The following is a 25940-nucleotide window of genomic DNA, read 5'->3' as shown; positions in this document are numbered from 1 at the left end:
CCAAAGGTCATGGAGAATTGGAAATGGTCATAGCATCCCCTTACAACACCCTACATGGTTTCTTGTTAAACCCCAATTCTTAATTCAACATTCTTCTGTCACTATTGTTTATGGCTTTATTAACTATACAACCAACTGCTGGAACATCTCCCTAATTAAAACAAAATAGTATGAATAATGAAGAAAGCAAATAAATCCTCAACATTTCCTTGTCCAAAACCAACCTTCTTGAACTATTTGACCACTTATTTATGCACCGCCCTTTCACTAAAGTAGTATGGTCCCAATAATCTTACAATTAGGAGTCAATGCCTTTTGGCTCCATAAGAGAATAAATCACCAAGTGGCTGCTAGAGAGTAAGTATGATTCACTGCTCATGGAAAGCATTCTGGGTCTACTCAATGCAGGTGCACCACAAAATGGAGAATGCATCATTCCACCAACCACAACAATTTGGAGGCATAAAAAAGATTAGCAGCAGATCTTGATCCAAGTAGAAGTTGATAGGCATATCATATGTTTAGAGGAAGGAGTGGCATTGCTCTCATGGGCAAAGACAGAGAAGGCAACCAACTCTTTAATGGAGGACAGAGTGTGGTAATTGAGGATCGTCGACTTGCAAGATTAATAGCACTCAAGGAAGCTCTCATTAAAGCTACAACAATGGACATCTGCAGAATGGTTGTTTTGACAAATAGTAGAGAACTTTAACAGCAATGGAGGAACAAAAACCAACGGCCTTGGCAGTTTGAAGCAATGATAGAGGAGATCTATTGTATTATCCCATCTTACAATAATTTTTGTTAATATTTTGAAAGTGTCAAATGTTGTGTTAGCGGATTGTAAGAAATTAGCTAGTTATTCAGTAAAACATTATTCCAATCTGGTATTGTATTAACTATGTTGACCTCCTTGATGGGGATATATATAAATTAAAGCTTTTATACAAAACCAAATATTACAATATATTATAAAATAAGTAATGAAACATCTTTTAAATTTCTTGAATTTTTTTACAATTGAGCTTTAATTGGAGTAATAATTTTAAGGTTAAATAATAAATTGCACCATCTAACCTAAAATTTAGTTTAGTCTTGTAACTTTGCTTTTATTCAATTTAGTTCTTTAACTTTTAACTTTGATCAATTTAATTTGTTTATGCACTTCTTTTAGAGAATTTGCATTAAGTATCCTAAAATGAGACTCAAAAACAACATTGATTTAGGGGTTAATAACGACACAATTCTAAAGGAGATTAATAGGAGGATTGAAAAGTTTAAACCTAGAAAATTGAATTGAACAAAAGTGAAGCCACATGATTGAATTGAATTTTAGGCAAAGTTAGATGGTGGAATTTGTAATTTAGCATAACTTTTATTTTACAAAATATTTTTTTAATCCTTAAAGTTTTCTAGAATTTCATTTTTTCCCAAAAACTTTAAAACATTTTTCTTTGACCCTAGACATTGAAAGCGTTACACTTTTTGTCCTTTCATCCTCTCTCGTAAACTTATCCTTTGTGACTAAACTAGGTGACACTATTCTAAAGATTAAAAAATTTGACATGTTTCACATGGATCATTACATTTAAAAAAATAATGACACACATGAGATTAACATGTAGAACAAAATATTGGTCACATGTACAATATGAAAGATGTTTTAAAGTTTAATGAAAATGAATTTTTTTTAATAGTTTAGGGACCACAAAAAAAGATTAAGTTTAGAGACAAAAAACAAACTTCATGCAAGCTTTATGAATGAAAACAATATTTTTGCCTTTCAATTTTAGTAAATCTTTGGTAATATAGTTTCACTTAAGTAAATCATGATAATAACTTCAATATATTTATAATTTTAATCATAAATGGTGAATGTGTGAAAATAACTAATTGATTGATAATTATATAATTTTACAGTGTTACTCACAACTTATGTGAATATTGTTAATTTTAGTTAATTGTGACTTGTTGAGGGATAATTTTTTTTAAAATAAAAAATTCATGGTTTTAATTATTATTTTTTTGGTGAAATTAAGGGGTTTAATATGAAACCATTCAAAGTTATAAGTGATTATGTAATTACCGAATTTTTTTTAATAAATGATATTCATTTGGCACAATGAGATGTGTAGCCACTTTTTTTTTTTCTTTTTTTTGGAGAAATAAACATATACACAGAAGGGAGAGAGCATGAGTTTTAACATAAAGCACACAACAACCTACATTAAAAAATCATGGTAAATTTTAAGGGAATGTAAGACAAGTTATACTACACACAATATACTCATTTAAGCAATTTGTAACTATTACCCAACTACAACTTACAAAAGTCAACTTTTTATTATATAGTATCTGATATAATATGATCTAAACATGCTCACAAAAAAAAAATGATCTAAACGTGAAATATATATATATATATATATATATATATATATATATATATATATATATATATTATAATTTCATAATTCTTATTAGTATATTAGAGGTATTATAATTTCACATGATTTTTTTTGCTTGTTCATGTTTAGATAGGTTTTAATTGCAAATTTTTAAAAATTTTGTTACTTTTAATTAATATGGACTCTTTGAGGGCATGAAATGAAATAGCTTAAAAAATTTATGGCTTTGATGAAAATTTTTTGAAATTCAAGATTTAGGTTACCTAAATTTAAGTAAACTAAATCCTAAACTATGTCTCATGAGGTAAATTTTCATTTCAATGGAATTTTTATTTTCGCCAAACTACAATAATGATCCCTCAAGTTTATTCTGTGTACACAATCGGTCCCTCAAGTTTGAAGTAAGCACAATTAGTCCCTCAAGTTTTAAAACTGAGTTATATTGGTCATTTTACTAACTATCGTTAATGGTATTACATATGTGGCTAACAGAACAATGACTTGGCATTTTTAATGACGTAGCTTTTTTTTCCATAATGAATGAAAAAAAATTTATTTTAACTTCAGATAATTTTATTTTTTTGTCACTTATGCTTTGTTTGTTTCAAAGTAAAATATTTTCAAATGTAAAATATTTTACTAAAAATATTTTCATTTTACCATGTTTGATTGCGTACAAGGAAAATCATTTTCAAAAAAATTTTAATATAAAATGTGAAATTTTTTCTAACTCACAGCCCACCGAATCAGTGCATATCCAACTAACCAAATTAGAGAAATCTAATTGGAGCTATTAGAGGATCACTGGTAAATACAAATCCACAAACCCATGGAAAAAATAATCAAGATCTACCGCAATCATCCTGAAAAACAACGATAACTCATGAGAATCAAACCCTCCCTGTTCTTCTTGATCTCCATCCATATTTAATTTTGGTTACTACAAGTTGTGGTTTATTTATTTTCAACTATTTTAGCTCTATAAGAAATGCCTACACCATGATACATTTAATTGAGCGGAACCATTGTTGAATTAGCGAGTAGCCTTATCTTCATTTTGCTGAATTGCCTAACAAAAATGAGAAACAATTGAAATCCGCCACTAAAAAGAAAGATTAAGACCCATGAAAAACAACCCCACCCACACCGTCCATCAAGCCACCGGATAAAACAACTGAGACCCAAAATCCTTCAAACAACTAAGACCCAAATCCATCCACCAAAAACTGTACAAAAGCAAGTCCCACCACAACCCAACCTCTAGAAGCCCAGCCAAAAAGGGCTTTTATCCATTTCTCACAAATTTTTCAGCAAAAGGCCCCATGTCTGAAACTAATTAGGGAAATGCCTTTATTTTAAAACTCGATTTTCTAAAAATCGAGTTCCAAATGTAAAACTCGATTTTTGTAACATCGAGTTATAGTAAATGTGGACTTAGGAATATATTTTTTTTTTTTGGTACTCAAGTTTCATGAACTTGAGTACCATGTAAAGTACTTGAGTTCATGGAACTCGAGTACCAAATTTTTTTTTATAATTTTTCAGTTTGCTATAACTTGATTGTCCAAAAATTGAGTTTTAAATTGAAACTCGATTTTTAAACAAGAGCATTTCCCTAATTAGTTTTAGATATTGGGCATTTTGGTGAAAAGTTTTGGCAAAATGGACAAATGCCCATTTTCTCTCTAGAAACCCAGGTAAATAATATTGAAGAAGGAACAAGATTGACAGTGGCACTGAGAGAACTTAAGAACTGGTGGTGGTGCCAACGACGTGGATCTGGTGATGGGTGGCAGCGGTGAAGGGAGAGCCGATGATGGGTGGCAGCGGTGAAGGGAGAGCCGATGATGGGTGGTACCGAATAGGGTGGAGCCGATGATGGGTGGTGATGAAGACGATGGAACCAGTGATGGGTAAGAGAGAAGGGTTAATGATGGGCTGGGTTTTGGAGAAATCTGAGAAAGCGTAAAAGTGAGAGAAAGGCAGTGCATCGGGACCTAAAGAGTGCAATAAATGTAAAATATTTTACCAATATTTCAAGTGTAAAATATTTTACACAAATTTGCCTTAGTTGGTTTACTTGACTGAAAATATTTTACTTTTGACTAAATATTTTACTTTAAAACAAACACCATAAAATATGAAAATATTTTCTTGAAAATATTTTACATCGAAACAAACGGAGCGTAAGTCATGTGACTTTCACCGCGTAGACAGCGTAGTTCCTAATCTTTATTTGAGTTTACAGTAACACACAAGGCTCATCCATTCACAAATACTAGTAGTATTCAATATCTCAGGCTCAAATCTAAGGGCCATATTTCAATAATACTCTATTTTCGTTTGGGTTTTGATGGCATTAAGCTCATCTTGCTATTTTAGTATTGGGTTTGGTGGCATTTCATGTCCTAGAGTAAACCCTAGAAAAGCTCATCATTGTCTAAGACATGGTCAGTTGGGTTTAGCTTTCTCTGTTGAGCCTGAGGAATCTCGGAGACCCTCGTCACTTTGCATTTCAGTAGATTCAACACAGAGAGCCCGATTTGTTGCTTGTCGAAAAGAGTCCATTACGGTTCGGCAACTCCAACGGCCTCTAAGTAATGTTAGGATGGACTTTTTGGTTTTGATTTTGAGAACTGTGACTTGGATTTTTGGAAAATTTTGATTGCTTTTTTTTTTTTTTTTTTGGGATTTGGCTGTTGCCGATGGCGGCTAGGGCATAGGTCTCCACCAGTGGTGGGTCAATGCTTGGTTTCTTCCCTCTCTCCTCTTCGGGCGGGTTTTTACAATTGGTAGACTTTTTCTTTTTTTTTTTTAAATTTGGTACTGGCTGTGTATATTGTTTCTTCCGTGTAAATTTAGTTTGTAATTTTTTAATTAAAAACATGTCACGTCATTAAAAAATGCCAACTCATTATTCCGTTAGCCACGTAAGCAACACCATTAACGAAGTTAGTAAAATGATCAATTCATTCAGTTTTAAAACTTAAGAAACTAATTGTACTCGCTTCAAACTTGAGGGACCAATTAAGCACACAGGGTAAACTTGAGGAATCAACATTGTAGTATCACCTTTTATTTTTGTTACTAAAGGCCCATTTGGATTGAGAGGAAGTGAAGGGAAGTAGAGTAGAGTTAGCTAAAAATAGGCTTACTTTATGTCAGTTCTACTTTACTCCCCCCTCAATCCAAATAGACTATAAATTTGTTAATTTATTTGTTCATAAACTACCCTAATGGGCCGGGCTATCCCAAATGTGGGAGTGGATTGGGCTCATTGGGCAGATTTTGTTAATCATTGATTCCTCAAAAGTTATATACCCAAAAAAAAAAAAAACATGGAAGGATAAATAGTACTATAACAAACATGCTGTTACACAAACATTGTCCAAAATGGAAATTGATCTCTATTTAGGACATGAGAAGGGGAGTGAAATTTACATTTAATAAATATGCCAAGAAATTAAAATTTGGGCCTCCTGAAATCTTGATTCCACCATGGTCCGTTTACGTCACATATATTTATCTTAGAAGTCATACGAGTACAAACCTTTGCATTCTTGTATACTTTGCCTAGTCTACAATAATAGCCCTTCTTGGGAGCACAATGAATATCTTCTGAACATATACACAACCCCTCCAATGCACACCCCTCTTTAGCTATGGTTATACCATTTTTCAATCCAAGAATTTGGTTTGTCCATGCACTAGAGAAGAGGCCAAAGGGATCATACACCTCCTTAACCTTCAAAAATTCTCTAGCATTTTTGTACTTGTTGATTACTCCATCAAATGCTAGGTTTTGATTCTTCCCCCAATGTGGCAATGCTCCATACTTGAAAAGAGCGAGTTGCTCGACTTCTTCGAGTATGTCTTCATAAAGCCTAGGAGTTATGGGGTTTTTGCTTCGATAATAAGTGATATCAAAGTCAATTGCATCTTTTAGTTTGCTAAATAAGCACTCGAAGCCTTAACATAGCGCATGAGAATTCCGTTATACATTTCTACACCGCACATTGCTTTAGGCTCCATTTCAATTAGCTTCTGCACATCTTTAATAAAGCTCTTAGCCACGAACAAGCTAATACTGAATGTCGTTTGGTGAAAGAAAGCACCATTGACTTTGTGGTCCCATGCGCAAGCTGAATTGTGATGGTTATCTAGGCATGTTCTTGATGCTTGAAGACGATTGTGAAATCCAATTACAGGATAGCCCGTAAAGTCGTTATCTATAAGTCCAAAATCAAGAATTTTTTTTAGAATTGGGGACAAATAACAATCAGCAACTAATGCAAATAACTTAATTTGGTAGTTTTTTTCGCACAACGAAATCTCAATACCATTGTTACTTAAACCATAGGCAGTATTCAGGAATTTTGAAGTAATTGTTTTTGCACTGGCGCACTTCCCATTAGCATAACTCAGGTGCTCTAGAAGCTCCTCTATTTAAACAAGCACAAAACAAATACTGTCAAAAACATTACACTTTAATTACAATACCAAAAATCTAATGGTAGTTCTAAAGTATAGGTAAATGCTTTTTGGTTAAACTAAGGTTCTGATAGAGCTCAGTTCGAGTGAAGGTATGGGGCGGAACGAGTTTGAATTGTATAGACCATTGCCAGATGTGTTTGTGGAGACACGATCGTAGATACGATAGACTGCCTTGCGTTGACTAGGATACCAAATTATATCCGCAAACTCATGTTGATGACCAAAACTAGCCACTTGATCTCCCAAGTCTGAATCATTTTTTGTCAAGTAGGTGATGGATCTCTTGAAGAGGGGTTGTAGTTTTAGAGTGACCTGAAAATTGAGTGTTTTCCACTTTGAGCTTTCACTTCGACTGTTTGACAGATGATAAGATGAAGAGTTGACTGAATTTGTCACCCAAATCTTTATTAATGGTTTAGATGCATTTATGAACTAGACTTATAATTGGCTAATTATAAAAGCATTTTCTTAAGAATCACAAAAAGAAAGTTTGGCTTGATTAACAAATTCCAGCAAGCATTTTTCAAGGATTTTACTTAGATCAAACTTCCTGGACGACCCAGAAATACCCTTTTGTCATATATATATATATCAAGCTCCAAACCATACCTGTGAGATGACTCCAAGAACTCCAAGTGAAACTTTAGCTGCATTGAAATCTTTGTCACCGTCTCTGAGCGTCCGAACCTTTACATACCCATCTTCAGCGCCACCAGGACTAACAATTTGAAGCTCCAGAAGGTAATCATGGACCGGGCTTCCGTTAGCCCACAATGTGCTACCATGTGCACCTGTACTCAATAGGCCCCCAATTGTCAAACCCCACCAATATGGTGTATAAGGCAAGGCTAGACCGGCCTTGGCAGCCTCATTGATTAGCTGCCTCAATGTCACACCGCTCTCTATGGTCATGCTTCAACATCAATCTTTAACATATGATTAAGATACTTGGTGCTTATTAACAGCCCTTCTTGGCCGTCTGGACAAACTAGCTTGGGAATGCTGTGTGAAAAACGTGTTGCCACTTTCATTTTCCTTCTGTTCTTGGTTGCTTCTGCCACTATTGAAATCAGCTCTTGCTCGGTGGTGGGGTACGCCACCTCGGCAGCTCGACAAGTGCTTCGATCCGGGAAGGCACCATAGGAGTTTGTGATGGTACAGTTTGTATTCTCTGATGAGCATTTGATGGGTTCCTCTGGGGGACTACAACTATAACACGCAACAAAGATTAACAGGAAGAAACTTGTTGTTTTTGAGCGTAACAATACCATGTTTTGGAGTTGTGGTGCTTAATTTTGTGTTGGTAATTTAGCAATGTAGGTGCTTTTTATTTATTTATTTTTTTATGGGGGTCCAGGTTTGAATCTGAAGTCTGTAGAAGAAAGGCTTTGGTCCTAGCTAACTCTTGAAAACTTTGAGATAAGCTTTCAGAGAAAAATGAGCAAGAAAATGTTAACTAATTTTCACTAAAGGTATCTTAATGATTACAAGAGAGTTCTGGCTCTGCATGTGTTCATAGTACACTTAGAGCAGAGCCTGAAGCTTTTACAGCAGCTTAACTGGATGCGACTACCACCAGTACAGCTCAGTGATCTGAAATAACAGACATTTACACAAGTGAAAGGAATGCTTAACGCGTGCTAAATAATACTTAAATGAATCGATGAATGTTGCAACAAAACGATGTCGTGTGAATAGCCTATGTTGAAACGACATTGTGTACTAGCTTAACAATCCTTTGTTTCTTTGTGAAGTCTTGGGGACTTGAGTAGTTGTGTTGTAACTTGTACCTGTTGTGAAGCAGCCGTGTCTGTCTCGTGCTGTCTAATGGATTTTAGCCTGTGTTCTATTTGGTTGAATAAAAACTTGAAATTTCTTAATGAATTTTTGTTTTAAGTGTTTGCAAATTTGTATTTTTGGTGAAAGACAAAATTTCAAACAAATGTAGGAAAGAACCCAAAAACAGGTTCAGAATAACACTTCAAAGACACTAAGATCTAATTCTAGACAAGCTTTTGTTCTTGGTTTGCCAACATACAACATATTTAAAACCTAAACATTTATGACTAAATATTTTAAAACCTAACAATTAGACCTAGTGAACACCATCAAGTACATGAGGTACCCAATTGCATTAGCAGACGACACTTAAACATATATTTTAACTTATCATCTGAACTCAGACATAATTGTGAGGACAATTTGAAATGGGCAGTAAGCGTTGTACTAACAAGTTTGGCATTGAGGCACCAACAGCCTCAAACTTCTCGCTCTACTTTCTTCCACAAACCAAAAAACCAAAAAAAGGGGACCTGCAGTTATTGGTGCACTCTAATAGAGCTGATACACACATTGCCTACAGCCTAAAAACTTCGTACTCACACTTAAAAGTACGTTTTTGATCGAAACAAGTTTCATGAATTCTCATAATTTTACATGCCTCCATGGGCTCCAATCGGTGGCCTGCATGCACACTTTGTATGGCCATTTAACCTCATTTAAGAAATGCACTTGCCCTTGGCATCGCTCCCATTTTTGTGGATTAACGCTTAGGCGTTATTCTTCTACCGAATGCCCACTCTAGGTTTTTAGTTACATCTCCCACTTGTACACAGTGGACATGATTTGGTTGCGCATCTCTCCACATGTTCTCTATTGTGTTTCATACATATAGATAGACTATGAGACCATTAAGCACACCTGCAAGAAAATTTTGGGAGCACCGTACCAAATCCTTTTTGAGAACCAGCATAGCAACATCCATAAAATGTCTTGTTATACTCTAGACTCATTCTAAGACATTGGATCATGTATTTCTTATTCCGTACTAATTAAATGTTCTTTAGAGCATTCACAACAAATGTGGTATAATTGCTATGATGCAATTTTAGCAACTAAAATACTAAAATGTAGGCTACAACAAAAGTGCTATACTTAAATAAATAAATAAAAGCAATGGAGCTATAGTAAGTTGTTATCTTTGATAACTTAGGGCATTCACATCAAACATCTCAAAAAATTTAGTATTTAGCATCTCAAAAACTTATTTTATCTATTATAACAACTCACTTTACAATACACCTAACATCAAAGGTTTTATATTTTTTACCACTTCATTAAAATATTATTGTTTTAATTTTTTTTTATTCTCAATCTCATCTCTTTCACTACCTACAAATCCACTGCCACTGCCACTACTCACACCCACACCCATTGCCGCCAACCACCGCTGCCCACACCCGCAGCCGCCACCACCACCACCACCACCATTCAATCCCCAATCACCAAAATCACATACAAAAACAAACCACCGTAAACCTAATAAATCGATAGTCACCACCAGCCAACCCAACCCACACAAACCCACAGTCACCACTAGCCATCATCATTCACCCACTTGCCACCATCGTAAGCCCCAACTCAAAATCTACCCACCACTACAAAACAACCACCAAATCACACAACCTAGCCATTAAACAACCAATCACAAAACAACCACCAAAACCCAGTCACTAAAGACCACCATAAGCAAGAGGTTGACTAAGCAAATAATTCAAACCAATGAGCCAGCTAAATTGGATATCTTTTGCAAAAGGTTTTGGTGATTCATATCTACTTGGTCTTCCTTCATATCCAGTTGATGCAAGTTGGAGCAGCTAAGAGTGCCCAAATGCAAGACCAATGGCCTCTTTTTCAAGTTTAGTTATCGTCTTTTTCTTCTTAATATTCTTGAAAATTTGTAATTCATTTTGGTTCCTTTGCACTTGTTTTGGGGAGAAGAAGAAATTGAGAGAACCAATGAGAAAGAAAGAAAAAAGAGAGAGAAGAGAGAAACTGGTGAAAGAGAGAAGAAAATGAGAACGAAGAGAGAGAAAAGAGAGTCCAGAGAAAGAGAGAGAGAGAGAGAGAGAGAATATATTTTAATTGAAAAAATATTAAAAATTTATAATTTTATAAGATTTGAGCCACAGTGGACTATCATAGATAGCAGTCCACTATAACTCATTTGCTAAAATTTTTAACAATAACACCTTTGTTGTAGTGTGGTTTTTGGAATAAGATGCTAAAAGATAGCATTTTTAGCTTTTAAAAGCTTTAATGTGAATGCTCATACTGTAGCTACAAACTTATAATAAAAACTAATATTTTATTTCTTCTCTCTTCTTTTCCTTAATTTTTTTTCTTTTTCTCTCTCTTTCTTCTCTGTTCAATGTCGTCTTTCTCTCTCTCTCTCTCTCTCTCCCTCTCTCTTCTAAGCTATTTCTCTCTTCTTCTTTCTCTCTCTCTCTCTTCTCACCGGTTCCTTCTCCTTCTCAGCAATGGATCGTCGTGGTGGTGGATCATGGCTAAGATTTGGTCTAATTTGGTGGATGCTGTTGGTTTGATTTGGTTGAATTGCTTTGGTGAGTCATGGCTGAGTTTTTTATCCAATTTCTTCTCATCGGTGGTAAATGCTATTGTTTTTCCTAGGGTTTATGGTGTTGTCTTCGAATCTCGTGGTAGATGCTGTTGTTTTTCTGGTGTAGTTTTCAAATCTCCGTGGGTCATAAATTTGGTCTTGAGCTTGTGATTTGAGTGGTGGCTAGACTGGCTTGTGTGTGTGTGTGTGTGTGTGTGTGTGTTTTTTTTTTTTTCCAGTGATGGTAGCTGGGGTGGTGTAACATCCTAGCCTATTTGCATGATTAATATATAGATTTACACACTTATTATTATCTTAATTAATTTAATTGCAAAAGACTTTGATATTTTGATGTTATAGAAAGAAGTTTATAAAGGTAAGGGTATATATGAAAATTATTTGATTAGTTGGGTCTTTATAGAAAATAAAGCTTTTGGGGGTTATAAGTATAAATTTTAACAGTGTGTTTGGTAACGCTAAAGGAGAGAGGAAAAGAAGAGAAATAATTTGAAAAGTGGTCATTTCTTCCATTTGGTTAGCATGGAAGAGAGCAAAATGGCATAAGCCCTTTCCCTGGGCCCACAAATTTGCAATCCGCCCAATTTGACCGGATTTGAAGGGAGACAATAGTTTCTAAAATCTAGGGGCCCACATAAATAATATAATATGTCTTGAAGTGACATATTTGCCTATAATTTTTATGCATTTTTCACATGTATATGGGCATAAAAGTTAAAAATAAAAAAAACATATATTTTCTTTTCATTTCCTTTCTTATTACAAGCGAAACAAAGGAAAGAAAAATCCATTCTTCTCCTTCCTTTTCCCCTCCTTTGTTTATTTCCAAACATACAAAAGAGATTTAATTTCTTTTCTTTTCTTTCTCATTTGCTTTTTATTACTCATTTCTTTTCTCTTTTCTTCCTTCATTTGTAACCAAACAAAACATTAGTCGAAAGGCTGAGTCATCAACCCTTTTCCTTATAGTGAGACACATGCCCCACCACCCCACCCTTCTCCCTTTTCTCTTTGCAGCACCGAATTCAATTTTCTTTGTTTTTCTGTTCTTCTTTCATTGTTCTTGCACAACCATACTCCTCTCTTACACCAACAACCCTTTCTCTCTTTTTCCTTTTCTCTTGCCAAAACTATATATATATATATATATCTGTAAAGAGGAAATCAAACACCTAACTCTAAAGTTTGAGCTTCTGAATTTATGGGTAAGTAAATAAAACTACTTCTTGCTATGGATAATTTTAATGGTGTAGTTGTTTGTTTTATTTTCCCTTCTATATTCTCTAGTTTGATTATAGAAGCTAGAAATTGTAGTTTTATGTTAGCAATTTGGAAAGATTAAAGACATTATGGTTAATTTAGTATGAACTAGAAAACTGTGAGTTGAGATAATTGATTAAGGATCGTAAAGGTGGTTCTGTTTGTGAGTTTAATATGTAAAGGTGCCGTTTCACTATGAAATTTAATTATTAGTTGATTAAGTTTTCTTTTTGGCTTCATGACTCTGGGATTGCACCTAAAGACATACCCAATGCTAGAGGCCAAGCAATTCCACTCACCAAAAGTTTCAAAAGATAGCTACTATATATCATCCAGATTAATATTCTTGATAACACTCTTCTTAGGCTGGATTTTCAACTTGGCACATCCAAATCTTGGATGGTCCATCACAAACTAAAGAATTAAACCTCATAAGCTATGTATGCAAGATTAGAGGTGACAAACATGCATGCGGGTCAATGGCTGTCGCCAACGGCAGCTAGGGCTTTAGTCTTCGACGGGTCAGTGCTTAGGTTTCTACACTCTCCCCTTCTCTCTCTTGTGGTGGGTTTGCGATTTTTTTTTCTTTCTGAAGCGTGGGTTTGTGAATCACTGAATAAGTTTCAATTCGGTATTGGTTTGTGTTTCTTACTTGTAAATTTATTTTGTAATTTTTTTAATTAAAAAATGTCATGTCATGTCATTAAAAAAATATCAAGTCATTATTCTATTAGTTACCTAAGTAACACTACTAGCGACAGTTAATAGAATGATTAATAGAACTCATTTTTTAAATTTGAGAGATCAATTGTATTTAATTGAAATTTGAGAGACCAATTATGTACATAGGATAAACTTGGAGGACCAACGTTGTAGTTTTGCCTTTTTTTGGGTTATTTTTTAATGAAATAGTACAAGCTTTTCTCCTCTATATATATAATATTTGTGAAAATTTTATATAATATAAGCCTTTAAATTGGGTTGGGCCAGCACTGCCCACCAAACGAACTTAAAATAATACACATATATAGATTTGGTAGCCGAACTTAAACACATATTTTCAAGTTCTAAACAACATTACACATATTTTCACACACTTTTTCACCAACACGTATATCAAAAACATCCAAACAACATTACTCAAACTTCTCTACCAAACGGGCCTTTGATTTCTTGTGTCTTGATCGAGTCTAAGTCAAGAGTCAATCAAAAGGCTAGTATTGATCGATCAAGGGTTGGTCGAAATTCCAAAAAATGCCTTTCTTCCGTTAAACTTTGCACTTTATCTTGTACTTTATTTTTGACACTTACAACTAATAACAAGATACATTGTCATAGGTTTTCAAAAAAAAAAAAAAAAGAAGAAAGAAAAGAAAGATACATTGTCATAGATTTGCCAACACTAACCTAATTGTTCCCACTACCACAAACATTCATAAAACACATGCCCACAAGCATACGTGCCCATAAAAACTGAACTAAAGGAGACCTAAATAAGAACACTTGAAAGTTGTAAACTTCTACATGAATCACACGATCAGGTTTCTTCCCATGTATCCCTCACAGCATCAAAAAAAAAAAAAAAACTTCCCATGTAGAGTACTAGAGAATATAATAACTTTCAACAAATCACAAGAACATTGTTACAAATTGAAACAGCAACTCAAAAGAAAATTAATATTAGATTTTGATCCCTCCGAAGGTGAAATCTTGACACCCCCATTGTTCTTCCTCACATATATTCATCTTAGAAGTCCCACGAGCACACACCCTTGCATCCCTATATACCTTTCCTGGGCTACAATAATAGCCCTTTTTGGGAGCACAATGACTGTCTTGTGAGCATATACACAACCCTTCTAATGCACACCCCTCCTTATCTATAGTCACATTATTTTTCAATCCAAGAACTTGGTCAGTCCACTCACTAGAGAAGAGGCCAAATGGATCATACACTTTCTTAACCTTCAAGAATTTTTTAGCATTTTTGTACTTGTTGATTACTCCATCAAATGCTATGTTTCGATTCTTTCCCCAATGGGGCAATGCTCCATACTTAAACAATGCAAGTTGCTCAACTTCTTCTAGTATATCTTCAAATAGCCTAGGAGTCAAGGGGTCTTTGCTTCGATAATAACTGATATCAAAGTCTATTGCATCTTCTTGCTTGCCTAAGTAAGCACTTGAAGCCTTAACGTAGCGCATGAGTATTCCATTATAAAGTTCTACACCACACATTGCTTTAGGCTCTAATTCAATTAGCTTTTGCACATCTTGAATGAAGCTCTTAGCCACAGACAAGCCAACACTGAATGTACTTTGGTGAAAGAACTCACCCTTAACTCTAGGGTCCCATGCACAAGCTGTGATCAACCCATTATCTTGGCTATCTAAGCAAGCTCCTGATGCTTGAAGGCGGTTGTGATATCCAATCACAGGATAACCCGTAAAAAGAATACCTATTAGTAAAAAAAAAAATCATAAAGTTTGTTATTTTGAGTTAATAATATCATTATCAGCCACTAACGCAAATAATAATTGTAATTTCTTAGCACTGTTTAGAAGAAGAGGATAATAACAATACCATTGTTACTTAAACCATAGGCAGCAGTCTCGAGTGCTAGAATAACTGTCTCTGCACCTAAGCACTTCCCAGCAGCGTCACTTAAGGATTCTTGAACTTCCTCTAATTTAAACAAGCATAGAACGTACCGTTTCAAAACCATTACACTTTTGTTATAAAAATAGCTAGCAAAAATCAAATTGTAGTGCTAACCTGTGGTTCTGATGATGCCCAGTTCAACTGAAGCTGTTGCGCGGAATGGGGTGAAATCATAGAGACCATTGCCATGTGCGTTTGTGTAGTCTCGGTCGTCTATGCGATAAACTGCCTTGCGTTGACTAGGATACCAAGTTATATCAGCAAACTCGTGTTCATTGCCAAAACTAGTCACCATATCTCCTAAGTCCGAATCATTTTTTGTCAAGTAGGTGATGGATCGTTTGAACATGGGTTGTAGTTTTAGAGTCACCTGCAAAGTGAGATTTTCTCATTTTGAGCTTTCATTTTGACCATGTCTTGACATTGGCTTATATATCAATTTATAACAACAGCTCATCATTTTATGTCTTTGAAGCCTATTACATGTGTCTTGACTTAACCGGGAGTGATAAAACATAAGCAACATATATCAGATGCTGTCAAATCATATAGTGGCATTTTCAACATCACAATCCTATAGATGATGCCTACCATGCACGGTACCACAAGTAGATAACTTAAGAAGTTTTTGCCAATTCGTAGCTTGCGTTCTCTTTCCCTATACTTGCCCTTTCCGAAGTTTTTGTCCATACGTGAGATTGACATGTGGATCCCGTAGATATGGGACCCACGAGTCAGTTTCATATGTGTCACATAAGACGGGTGTATATGAAAATTTTGATTAATCTCTTTAGACACATAATTATGCTTATATTAAATGATGGAAAAAAATATTGATGTGTATACATAGTAAAAATAATGTGTATAACATAGCCTATATAAGAAATTACAATCTGTTTCTAAAAAATAATCAGAAATATCAATATGTGGCGTTTATATACTTTCAAATAATTCAGCTAAAAAAGAAAAAAAGAAAAAGAAAAAGGAAGAGCTCTCATATAATTAAAAATTTAAAAATATAGCATTCATATAAGAAATATACAAGACATACAGGGGGGAAGAAGAGACCTATCTTTAATCAATCCAAAAAAAAAAGGAACTATAATTTTTTAATTTATTATTATTTTAAGTGGGACAGACCTATCTTTCCTCTTTCTTCCCTTTCGGTTATTCCCTTTCTTTTGGGGAGTCCCTGTATAATGTAAGACATGACTGATCTTTAGACTTAAGGCCTAGGACACTTACAATTTGGTTTAAGGCTCCTCATTAGGAAAAGGCTAGAAATTGTGTGTAAATAACTTGTTTCACACATGCACCAAGAAAATTGTAATTGTATATTCAATAAGATTTAGGCTAGCTTATGGGAAAGTTGCATGAGTGATACCAAGACAATTTGTAACTGTAGATTCAATAAGATTTAGGCTTATGGGAAAGTTCCATAAGAGATACCAATAAATTGTAGTTGGAATGTATGTCCAACCCCTAAAGGAAAAAAGTAGTGGCTATGATAGCGGATTCTAGGTCCTGTAGGGTTATACCAGCACGAAATAGTAAGTATCAAGACTAATGTTTTGATTGGTATTTCCAAAGAAGTTTTTCAATATTCACAACATTTTTCACAACTTAATAAAATGGTTGACTGTGACTTGTGGATAATTACTTTCATATGCCACTCACTCATAGTCAACCACCTCATAATTGTAGTAAAAGTTGTATATCTAAACTTTCTCTTTCACAAATGTATTTAGTTTGTTTTTACTACTTCCATGAATTCCCTCACTAATTAAACACAAACTTTAATTTTTATTTGTTTATAACAAGAGTGCCAAATTACTACGACCAATTTCTCCCTAATGGCTTGAGACTTTTATGTGTGTAAGTCAACATCCCACACGCAGGGTAAAATGTTAACATTATCCGCTCAATTTTCTGCAGTCACACATGTACATTATCTCTCTCTCTACAAAAATTAAAATTGGAAATTAGATTTAATTTTTTCCTTCATCATGCATCACATTGCCAAAGCTAAAGTACAACTAATTTTTTCTTTGAAAAGGTAATAAATTTTTATCTCTTTTTGTTAGATTTTATGCTTGAATGATGATATTTGATTCTATGTACGAAAATAATCTTTGTTTGGTTACTATTAAGGCATTGAGATATGTGTTGAATTCATCTTTGTTTGAGTAGTAGCTATTAGGTGATTCTATTTTAGTGTTCCAATAGTACCTTTAATAAATTAGATTCTATTGTTCTATTATACGCTTTAAAAATGTTAATGCTATTTGTAATTTAAAAAAAAATTTTAAATGTCTACTAGAAAATATCAATTTAAATGTCTACTTTAAAATTTTCATAATCTAAAATTTAATTAAATTTTAAATAGAATCTCAAAGATGAAAAAAATTCAACAAAAAGAGTTAGAAATAATGATTAATACAATAGAAAGTTAAAAATGAAAAATAATCAAACATGACAGTTATTGTTTATATATATATATATATATATCTCGTTGAATTTTATTGGAATACTTGTAGTAGTATAGTTATCTATTTAGATGAATTTTTGCAAAATTAAAATTAATAAAATCATTAATTAGATGAATTAGATTAACCATGTTTTCAATTTAAAAGATGTTAACAAAACTTAAACAAGAAGATTCTCAAAAAACTTTGTATCTCAAGAAACAAGAAACGTTGACCTGTAAAATATTAACAAGAAGAATTTAAAATAACTTAATTGAAAATTTTTAATAAAATTCTCATTAAAAATTATAACTTTAAATCTTGTTTCTCAAAAAATAGAAAAAAAAAAAATCTCAAAGTATATCAAGTGGACCTAAAACAACTCAGTTATTATCATTTATATTTGGTGATTGACGCCAAAAGTCTTATATCTCGATTAGTTGGCATTTTTTATGTTTTCAGTTGAAACATTATGGTTTAAATATTAGCCATTCGCACCAAGCATGAGTGTTATTGATTCTCAACGTTAGGTTCAGACTTGGGATATATAATAACAATAATAATAATAATAACACCTCCACATTCACTGGTTAGGCTAGAGCACACCTACCATGTTAAGTGGAATAGTACATCCTTCCATTATGGTTCCAAATTTATTCTTTAATTTATTTCTTATATTTCTATTCTACATTTTGTTTTGTTTTAGTTTTAGTCCCTTAAGAAATATATCTAGAGGCCCACTTTGAATTGGGGAAAGCAGAAGAAGTTGAAGAAGGATGGCAAGTCAATCAAGATTTCATTATAGTACGCTACTTTATGTAAAAGTAGATAAGTAACTGCAAGCCTGTGAGATGGTAGATGCTCCTTTTTTTTTTTTTGTTAATTACTTAAAGTAACGTACAATACAATTAATTTTACTACTTTTTTCATAAAAGACGAGCTGACTAAGATAACCTTTTTATTTTATTTTTTTTTTTTATTTTTGAGAATGTAATTACCTATTCATCATCTTGGCAATTTTGAAAATTTTTATACTAACTTATTGATGATCACTAAAGTTTTTATTTTATTTATTTAGTACACACAAACAACAACAACTACTACCTACGCTAATAATCTCGTTAGATATGTTTTTGTTTTATCTTTCTCTTATGATCCATTTGAATAAAGAGGAAGTAAAGTAGAATTAGTCATCAGAGTCTATTTAGTTTTTGGAAAATTTAAAGCTTGAAAAAGATACACAGCCAAGAGTTTTAATTAATAAGAATTAAATTTTTTAGGTGTAATTAATAATTATGTTTTTTATGCTTAAAATTTAAATTTATACTGACCATTGTTGATTGGCTGAAAAATGTCCTCGAGTCTTGGTATTGTAAGGTGAAGCATAATCATTTTCTTTTAAAATTTAAATGCATATGTAACAGTAGTAATTGTTGATTAAAAATATAAGAGATGTGATAATTTTTCTAAAAAATTACTGTGAAATTTGTCATTTTCAAATAAAATATGAGACTTTAACATTTTTATGTCTAATGATAAAGAGAATTTTGGCCAAAAAAAAAAATTTATGAACTTTAAACAATTAGCAATTCTCATCGTGCATTCGTGTATATGGAACAAGTTTTTTTTTTTTAACAAATAATTATTACTATTATTTATTTATGGAGGTAGAAGAAGAAGAAAATAAAAAACATTAACCAGTTGTTTCCTTGTAGTTGGATCTCCAAATTTTGGAACTATTCTTATCACATCTCAAAACAATAAAACGAAATCTATTACAAAGTTTCTTAAACATTACACCGCGATCAAACTTTGAGATGAAAAGTTTGTGTATATGAGATGAAATATGATGCGCAATTAATTGAGACTCACCGCTTCAAGTGAGTATACCAAGTTAAGTGTTTAGTATCAATATGTAACCGTTAAAGAAAAGCAGAGGAATTTGGGACCTTTGGATAGTAGTAAGCGATTCTAACCAAGCTAAAAAAGAAAAAGAAAAAGTATAAGTTATAATCCAGACCTGTGAAATGACTCCAAGAACTCCAAGAGAAACTTTAGCTGCATTAAAATCTTGGTCACCATCTTTGAGCTCCCGAACCTTAGCATAACCATCTTCAGCACCACCTGGACTAATAATTCGAAGTTCCGTAAGGTAATCATGGACTGAGCTCCCCTTGTCACGCAATGTGCTACCATGTGCACCCGTGCTCAATAGTCCCCCAATTGTCAAACCCCACCAATATGGTGTATAAGGCAAGACCAGCTCAGCCTTGGCAGCTTCGTTGATTAGCTGCTTCAATGTCACACCGCTCTCCACGGTTATCGTCTTAGCTTCAGCATCAATTTTTAACACATGGTCAAGAAACTTGGTGCTTATCAAAAGCCCATCTTCCCCGTCTGGACAAACTAGCTTGGGAATGCTATGTGAATAACGTGTTGCAACTTTCATTTTCCTTTTGTTCTCTGTTGCTTTTGCTACTATCGAAATGAGCTCCTCCTCCGTGGAGGGGTAAGCCACCTCGGCAGCTCGGCAAGTGCTTCGATCAGGAAAGATACCATAGGAGTTTGTGATTGTGCAATCTCTATTCTTTGATGAACATTTGATGTGGTCCTCCGGGGGACTACAACACACAACAAAGATTAAAAGGAAGAAACAGCTAAATTGGAAAACTCCGCGTAACAATACCATGTTTTAGAGTTTTGGTGATGATGCTTTAAAATCTTCTTGGTAATTTAAGATGCATCTTAGTTCATTTACGTTGTTGCTGCACATGTATATATATAGCTGTGTGGTTTAGACAGGTACATATTAAAATAAAGAAACTATGATCCATTTTAAGACACTTTGAAGAAAGGTGTTTATTTTCTTTGCTGTTGATAGTTGGCACGTACCAACGTGACAAACAATTCCCATTCTTAAAACGTTTGTTCAAACGTGAAACAAAAAGAAGTTAATATGCAGATGGAGTGAATAAATATGAATGACAAAGTCATCGATGGATTTAGAGACAATTTTGTACAACTACTGAGGCGGCCTATTATAATTAGTACATAATAAAAATAATATTAGTGGTAAACTATGCTGTTGCCTTGTGCTAAATAAATTAATAGTAAATATTTGCTAAATGAATGGTAGAAATTCAACGCAACTTGCAGAAGTAAGTTTAAATATGAGGATCTAGTTGGAAAGACTTCATCAAATGGCCTATTAATTGTACTGATTCACGGCAAGCAATCCAAGCAAAGAAGTCTAAAAGTTAATTTATTTCTTTTGATGAATAATGAGAAAACTATGGTAGACAAGTGTATCATTTTCTTTCACAGTCACACATTCATGATGTTCATTTGTCTTTACCGCAAAGACGGGGCAAAGTTCACAAAGCCAAGCCCTATGCCCCTATCCACCTGACACCTCATTGAAACTCACGTACGTCTCCAGGCAGAATTGAGTATGTTAGGTGTGGCACACAGGATACTCTCCTGCCATAGTCGGTTAAGCTGTAATTGCATTTGAGAGTTTAATACTATCAAATCACAATATAATTGCAATTTCAATGTTTAGCCCCCAAAAAAATTACAATTTCAATTAGCTTAATTAGTAAATTATCTTGTCAAATTAAGTTTTTAATTTTGATTATATCTAAAACTAAGCATTTGAGTGGTCTTAATAATACCATCAAATCACAGTCAAATCATAATTCAAAGGCGTGAATGCACTTTTAGTTCCTACTACATTTTGTACTTGTTCCATTTTGGTTTCTACATTTTGATTTTTTCAGTTTTAGTCCCTAATTCAGGGGGTTGCGTTTCTACAAAGAATTGCAGCATTCTTTTGGATAAGAGTATCGGATATGTGCCAAATCTTATGTCTTTAAGTAAAATTGAATGTTCTGAGGATGAAGAAAGGATGCGAGTAGTGATGGAGTTTGCTACGGTGTTTATGGCGGAAAAGCCATGTGGCTAGAATGGGCTATACCATGATGTAATTCTGGGCTTTAATATATTGTTTTTTAAGTACACTATCAATCACGTCAGATTTTGCCGTTAGTGGGGTGGCGGAAATGACCAAAATGATAGGCGTTAATTGGATTAGGAACTAAAAGTGAAAAAATCAAAATGTAGGGACCAAAATGAAAAAAGTGCAAAATGTAGGGACTAAAAGTGCATTTACGCCTAATTCTAATTAGCTCAATTGGTAAATTATTTTATGGTATTAAGTTCCAATTTTGATTATGTCAACAATCAATTAATATCTTAATGTGATGATAAATTAAAGAACAATCGCTAATTAAGAGGTTATTATAATATATAAGGACACCACTTAACCCAAGAGTTTAAATATTTAAGTTTGGGCTCAACTATATCATATTAATTACTCTTTCTTGTCATTTTTTTTTAATGTGTGACTTCACTCACACACATATATCCAGCAATCTTCCTCTTATGTGTAAGTCTTTTCCTCTCTGTGGGCTTTGACTAAGTCCTATTAGCTTCTCCTTGGTTTATGAGTTTTTTTTCTTCATCAACACGTCATCCGTGCTTCTCTCATATGTCATCCATGATACCACGGGTCAACCCCACATGCTCATGAATGGGAACCCGAACTACACTTCCATATCCATGTAAACCCAACGCCATACTATGATCTAGCACTATTGACAATACTATTTTGTTAGGTCTTTCTTCAAGATTATTTGTGTGAGCCCTTTAGGCTTACCCTGTCCTCGCTTTAACCACGAAAGGGATCTTAAACACCTTGCCACATTTGCCGCACATAGCAATGGGCTCTGATACCATTGTGGAGACTTTGATTAAGAGATTAATATAACATATAAAGATATTGTTGAGAGGTTGACATAGCACATAAAGACATCACTTAACCCAAAAGTTTAAGCTTTTGAGTTTGGGCCTAATTATGTTATATTAATCACCCTCTCCTATCATTTTTATTCAATATAGGACTTCACTCGCACCTATATACCCAACAAAAAAAAAAAATCACAGCAAAATCTCAATTTGTCTCTACCACAAATTTTAAAATTGAATTAACTTGTTGGTTTAGCTATATGCTTTTCATGGGTATAAGCATAGAGGTGGCTTCCATGGTTCCATATCTAAACAAAAGATTGCCTATTTTCTTCCCCACAAGTGAATGTCTAAAGACAATTTCTAATTGTAAAGTTGTAGCCAACCGGTCCTAACTCTTAAAAGCTTTGTTTCTTATGATATTAGAGCATTCGCAATGGTGGTTGTAATACCACTCAAAAGTTATTTTACCAACTCAAATCATTAAAATCATGCAACTGGTATTTTATTTTTTAATGGGTTTTATTGTCTCTCTCTCTCTCTCTAGTGGTTCGATCATGATGGCGATGGAGGTGGTTCAATTGTAATTCGTGGGTCACGGTGGTGGTGGTTTGATTGCAGTTTGTGGGTTACAGTAGTGGTGGTTTTGGGTCCGATTTGGATCATTAGTTTGTGGGTCACGATTTGGATCATTGGTCATGGGTCATAATTTTTTTTTCTCAATTGGTGGTGGTGATGTGATTGTAGGTTTGGTGGTAAATGGCATTGGCAATTGTTGGCTAGTTAGGTTGTAGTGGTGGGTATGGCTATTGTTGGCTAGTTGAGTTGTAGCGGCCTTTGGGTTGTAGTGGTGGCTGTGGTTGCTGCTAGCTGGTTGGATTGTGGTGGTATTTGGATTGTGGTGGTGTTTGTGGCTGTTTTTTGTGGTGGCTAGTTGGGCAGTGGGTGGTTGCTATGGGTGTGTGTTTTATGTTATTTTTATAGTTGCTTAATTATTTTAATGTTTGCTAAAATAGAACTTTTAATGTTAGGTGTATTGTAAAATGAAGTAGTAAACAAATAAAATAGTTTTCTGAGTTGCTAAAAGCTAAAATTTTTAACTCCATCACTATGAATGCTCTTATAAACTTACTAATAGCATTTAGGAAGGTTTACTTGTGTAGCCAGTTTATTCTTTTCTTTTATTATTATTATTAGCATCATTATTTTTTGGATAAGTTTTACTGTGTAGCCAGATTTGATAAAAATGAAAATGCATTTTGTTATGTAATGGTTTGGGAAAAAGGTTGGTGGGTTAATTCGAAAAAATGACCATTCCAACCCAAATTGTAGGTCCTTGTCTCAAGTGGGTTAGGGCGTTTTTTGAACAAGGTTTGTTTGGAGAGGGTTGAGGGGAAAATTGATGTCCTCAAATGAAATATGAGAGGGGGGGGGGGGGGAAGCTGAAACTTAAAATCAGGCTTTGAGATGATTCCCAAAGGTTTTTGATGTAGTGATAAGCCTATCCAAGCAAAAAATAAAGGCTGCACTTTAGCAAGAACAACATTAAGGCCCAATAAAACACTTCATAATAGTTAATTAATAGATTAGAAGTCCCGTTACAACAATGCAAGAAAATAAAATTCTCCAGTGGTAAGGTAAAATTAAGTTGATGGTCCAATAGTCAACTATTGAACAAATTTAAGAAGGTGTTCACTTCAAGAAGTCCTTGTGTGTCTTGGTCAAAAGGTGTTGATACCGTATTTTGTTCACCCTCGATTTGCGTGCTGGACTCTAAAAAATTCAAAAATATTATTTTCCCTCCATGGGGCCATGAGAATATCTAGAATGACGTAGCACAACCCGTTCAGACACTAGAGCACCTAAAGTGCATTTTCCAGCCAAAATGAACAAAACACCCATTGTGGGCTTAGAAACTCTAATTTTGATTCGGCTGTCAGAATGGGTCGAAACCAATGCCATTGCAAAGATTATCAAATTCTCATTCCAACGACTATTCACGAGTCAAAATCGGAGTTAGAAAGGCAGAGATATCATGAAAACTGGGATGACGCATCGATCGATGCACCAATAACTTCCCAAAGCCATTGGATGTTCAAGTTCCATACCTTTTTAGAATTAGAAAGTCAAGATTTTTCCAAGGGTGTCATGATCAACCCAATCGGAGAAGCTTTCAAGGTGGTGTAGGGCTGCCCCCTCAAAAAGCATGCCTAGGGCTATAGATAGCCCAAACACCCCCCAGACCAAAAAAGAAGAAGATTTCCTGAGTTTGCTCTCTACGTGGATGCTGTCTGCACGTTTTTCCTCTCTTCAAAACACAAAAAACACATCAAAGCCTCTTGATTCTTCCATCTTCACCAAAACACAATGTATTGTTCTTATACCCAATCTTCCTCTCCTTGGTTCTACACTTTGGATTTTGGGTTTAGGGGTGTGGATGTAGCTTTTTTAGCTACTATCCACAACCCTAACCCTCTAAATCTTTTTCTAGCATTTATCTCTCTCTTTTTGCCTTAACATAATTTATTGCTTTTCTTAGCATGATTCTTGCTTTATCTTGCTTCTAGCTTGTTCTTAGCTTAGATCCATATTCTTCTATGCTTGTTCACATGTTATTTGTCTTGATCTATGTGCTTTATGCTTTATGCCATGTGGTTGTGCCTAGATCTATCTTTCCATGTGTTGTTTGTCTAGATCCACATGTTTCTATGCTTGTCCACATGTCTATTTGTCTTTTCTACATGTTTTATGCATTATGTCATGTTTTGTTCCCCTTTTCGTTCTATGTTGATGTTAGGGTTATGTACTCTTGTAAAACTCCCTTCCTTCCTCCCTCCTCTCTCTCTTAGATAGTTTATATTAGGTATATCATGTCGTGTACCATTCGCCCTCATCTTTAGAGTATGACAACCTCTGTTTACTTTCCTGCAACTATATTTTGGGCCATGCTTTAGGGATGCAAACATTTCCTTTCCTACTTCGTGTGCTAGCATTGTGCATGATGTATGTGTATATATATATATATATGCTCCACCCCTTTTGGTGTGATTGTCACAATCCATATCACTTAAGGCAAAGAAATGCTTAATTTCTGTCACAAAAGTAAGGTGACATGTCGCCAGATTTTTGTCGTGGAAATCTGGTACTTTGCCTGAATGCCTTAGGAAAGCATAGATTAGGACCATACCCTTTCCAAAGCCAAGCCTCAAATCCCCTTATGCATGCAAAGCCCTAAAAGCCAGTGCCAAAATTATGCTTTTTACTGCTAATCTCTAAAAATTAAGGTTTTATCAAAACAAATGACTGTCCTTGGATAGGCATTGTGGGGTGCCTAACACCTTCCCCACACGTAACCAAACTTCTGGACTCAAGAATCAAGATTTTTTGCCATCCCTATTAGATTAGGAAAAATGCCATTTTTCTTAGCT

At 34.3% G+C, this 25940-nt stretch overlaps 1 protein-coding gene and 1 pseudogene across 1 annotated transcript; both read right to left on the bottom strand.

Moving 5' to 3' along the window:
* Positions 1-5871: 5871 nt before the first annotated feature.
* On the bottom strand, positions 5872-8173 carry LOC142640274 (putative L-gulonolactone oxidase 6; annotated as a pseudogene).
* Positions 8174-14179: 6006 nt separating this feature from the next.
* On the bottom strand, positions 14180-20473 carry LOC142640783 (putative L-gulonolactone oxidase 6). Its single transcript, XM_075815041.1, has 4 exons — positions 19727-20473; positions 15356-15611; positions 15164-15265; positions 14180-15038 (listed from the first exon to the last, which is right to left on the bottom strand). The coding sequence occupies exons 1-4, from the start codon at positions 20393-20395 to the stop codon at positions 14260-14262; spliced, it is 1806 nt and encodes a 601-aa protein (XP_075671156.1). The 5' UTR covers positions 20396-20473; the 3' UTR covers positions 14180-14259.
* Between the last annotated feature and the right edge of the window lie 5467 nt (positions 20474-25940).

This window comes from Castanea sativa, chromosome 6 (genome assembly GCF_040712315.1).
Source record: "Castanea sativa cultivar Marrone di Chiusa Pesio chromosome 6, ASM4071231v1".
Classification (NCBI taxonomy): domain Eukaryota; kingdom Viridiplantae; phylum Streptophyta; class Magnoliopsida; order Fagales; family Fagaceae; genus Castanea; species Castanea sativa.
The sequence above is the reverse complement of the archived record's forward strand: the minus strand, read 5'-3'. Positions and strand labels throughout refer to the sequence as shown.

Bases quoted from the DNA above. Each gene is read 5' to 3' on its own strand.
- LOC142640783 (XM_075815041.1), bottom strand. From the start codon at position 20,395: ATGGTATTGTTACGCGGAGTTTTCCAATTTAGCTGTTTCTTCCTTTTA. The intron at 15,612-19,726 runs GTCTGGATTATA...CTCACTTTGCAG, and splicing joins TTCTTGGAGTCATTTCACAG to GTGACTCTAAAACTACAACC. The intron at 15,266-15,355 runs GTTAGCACTACA...TGTTTAAATTAG, and splicing joins GGGCATCATCAGAACCACAG to AGGAAGTTCAAGAATCCTTA.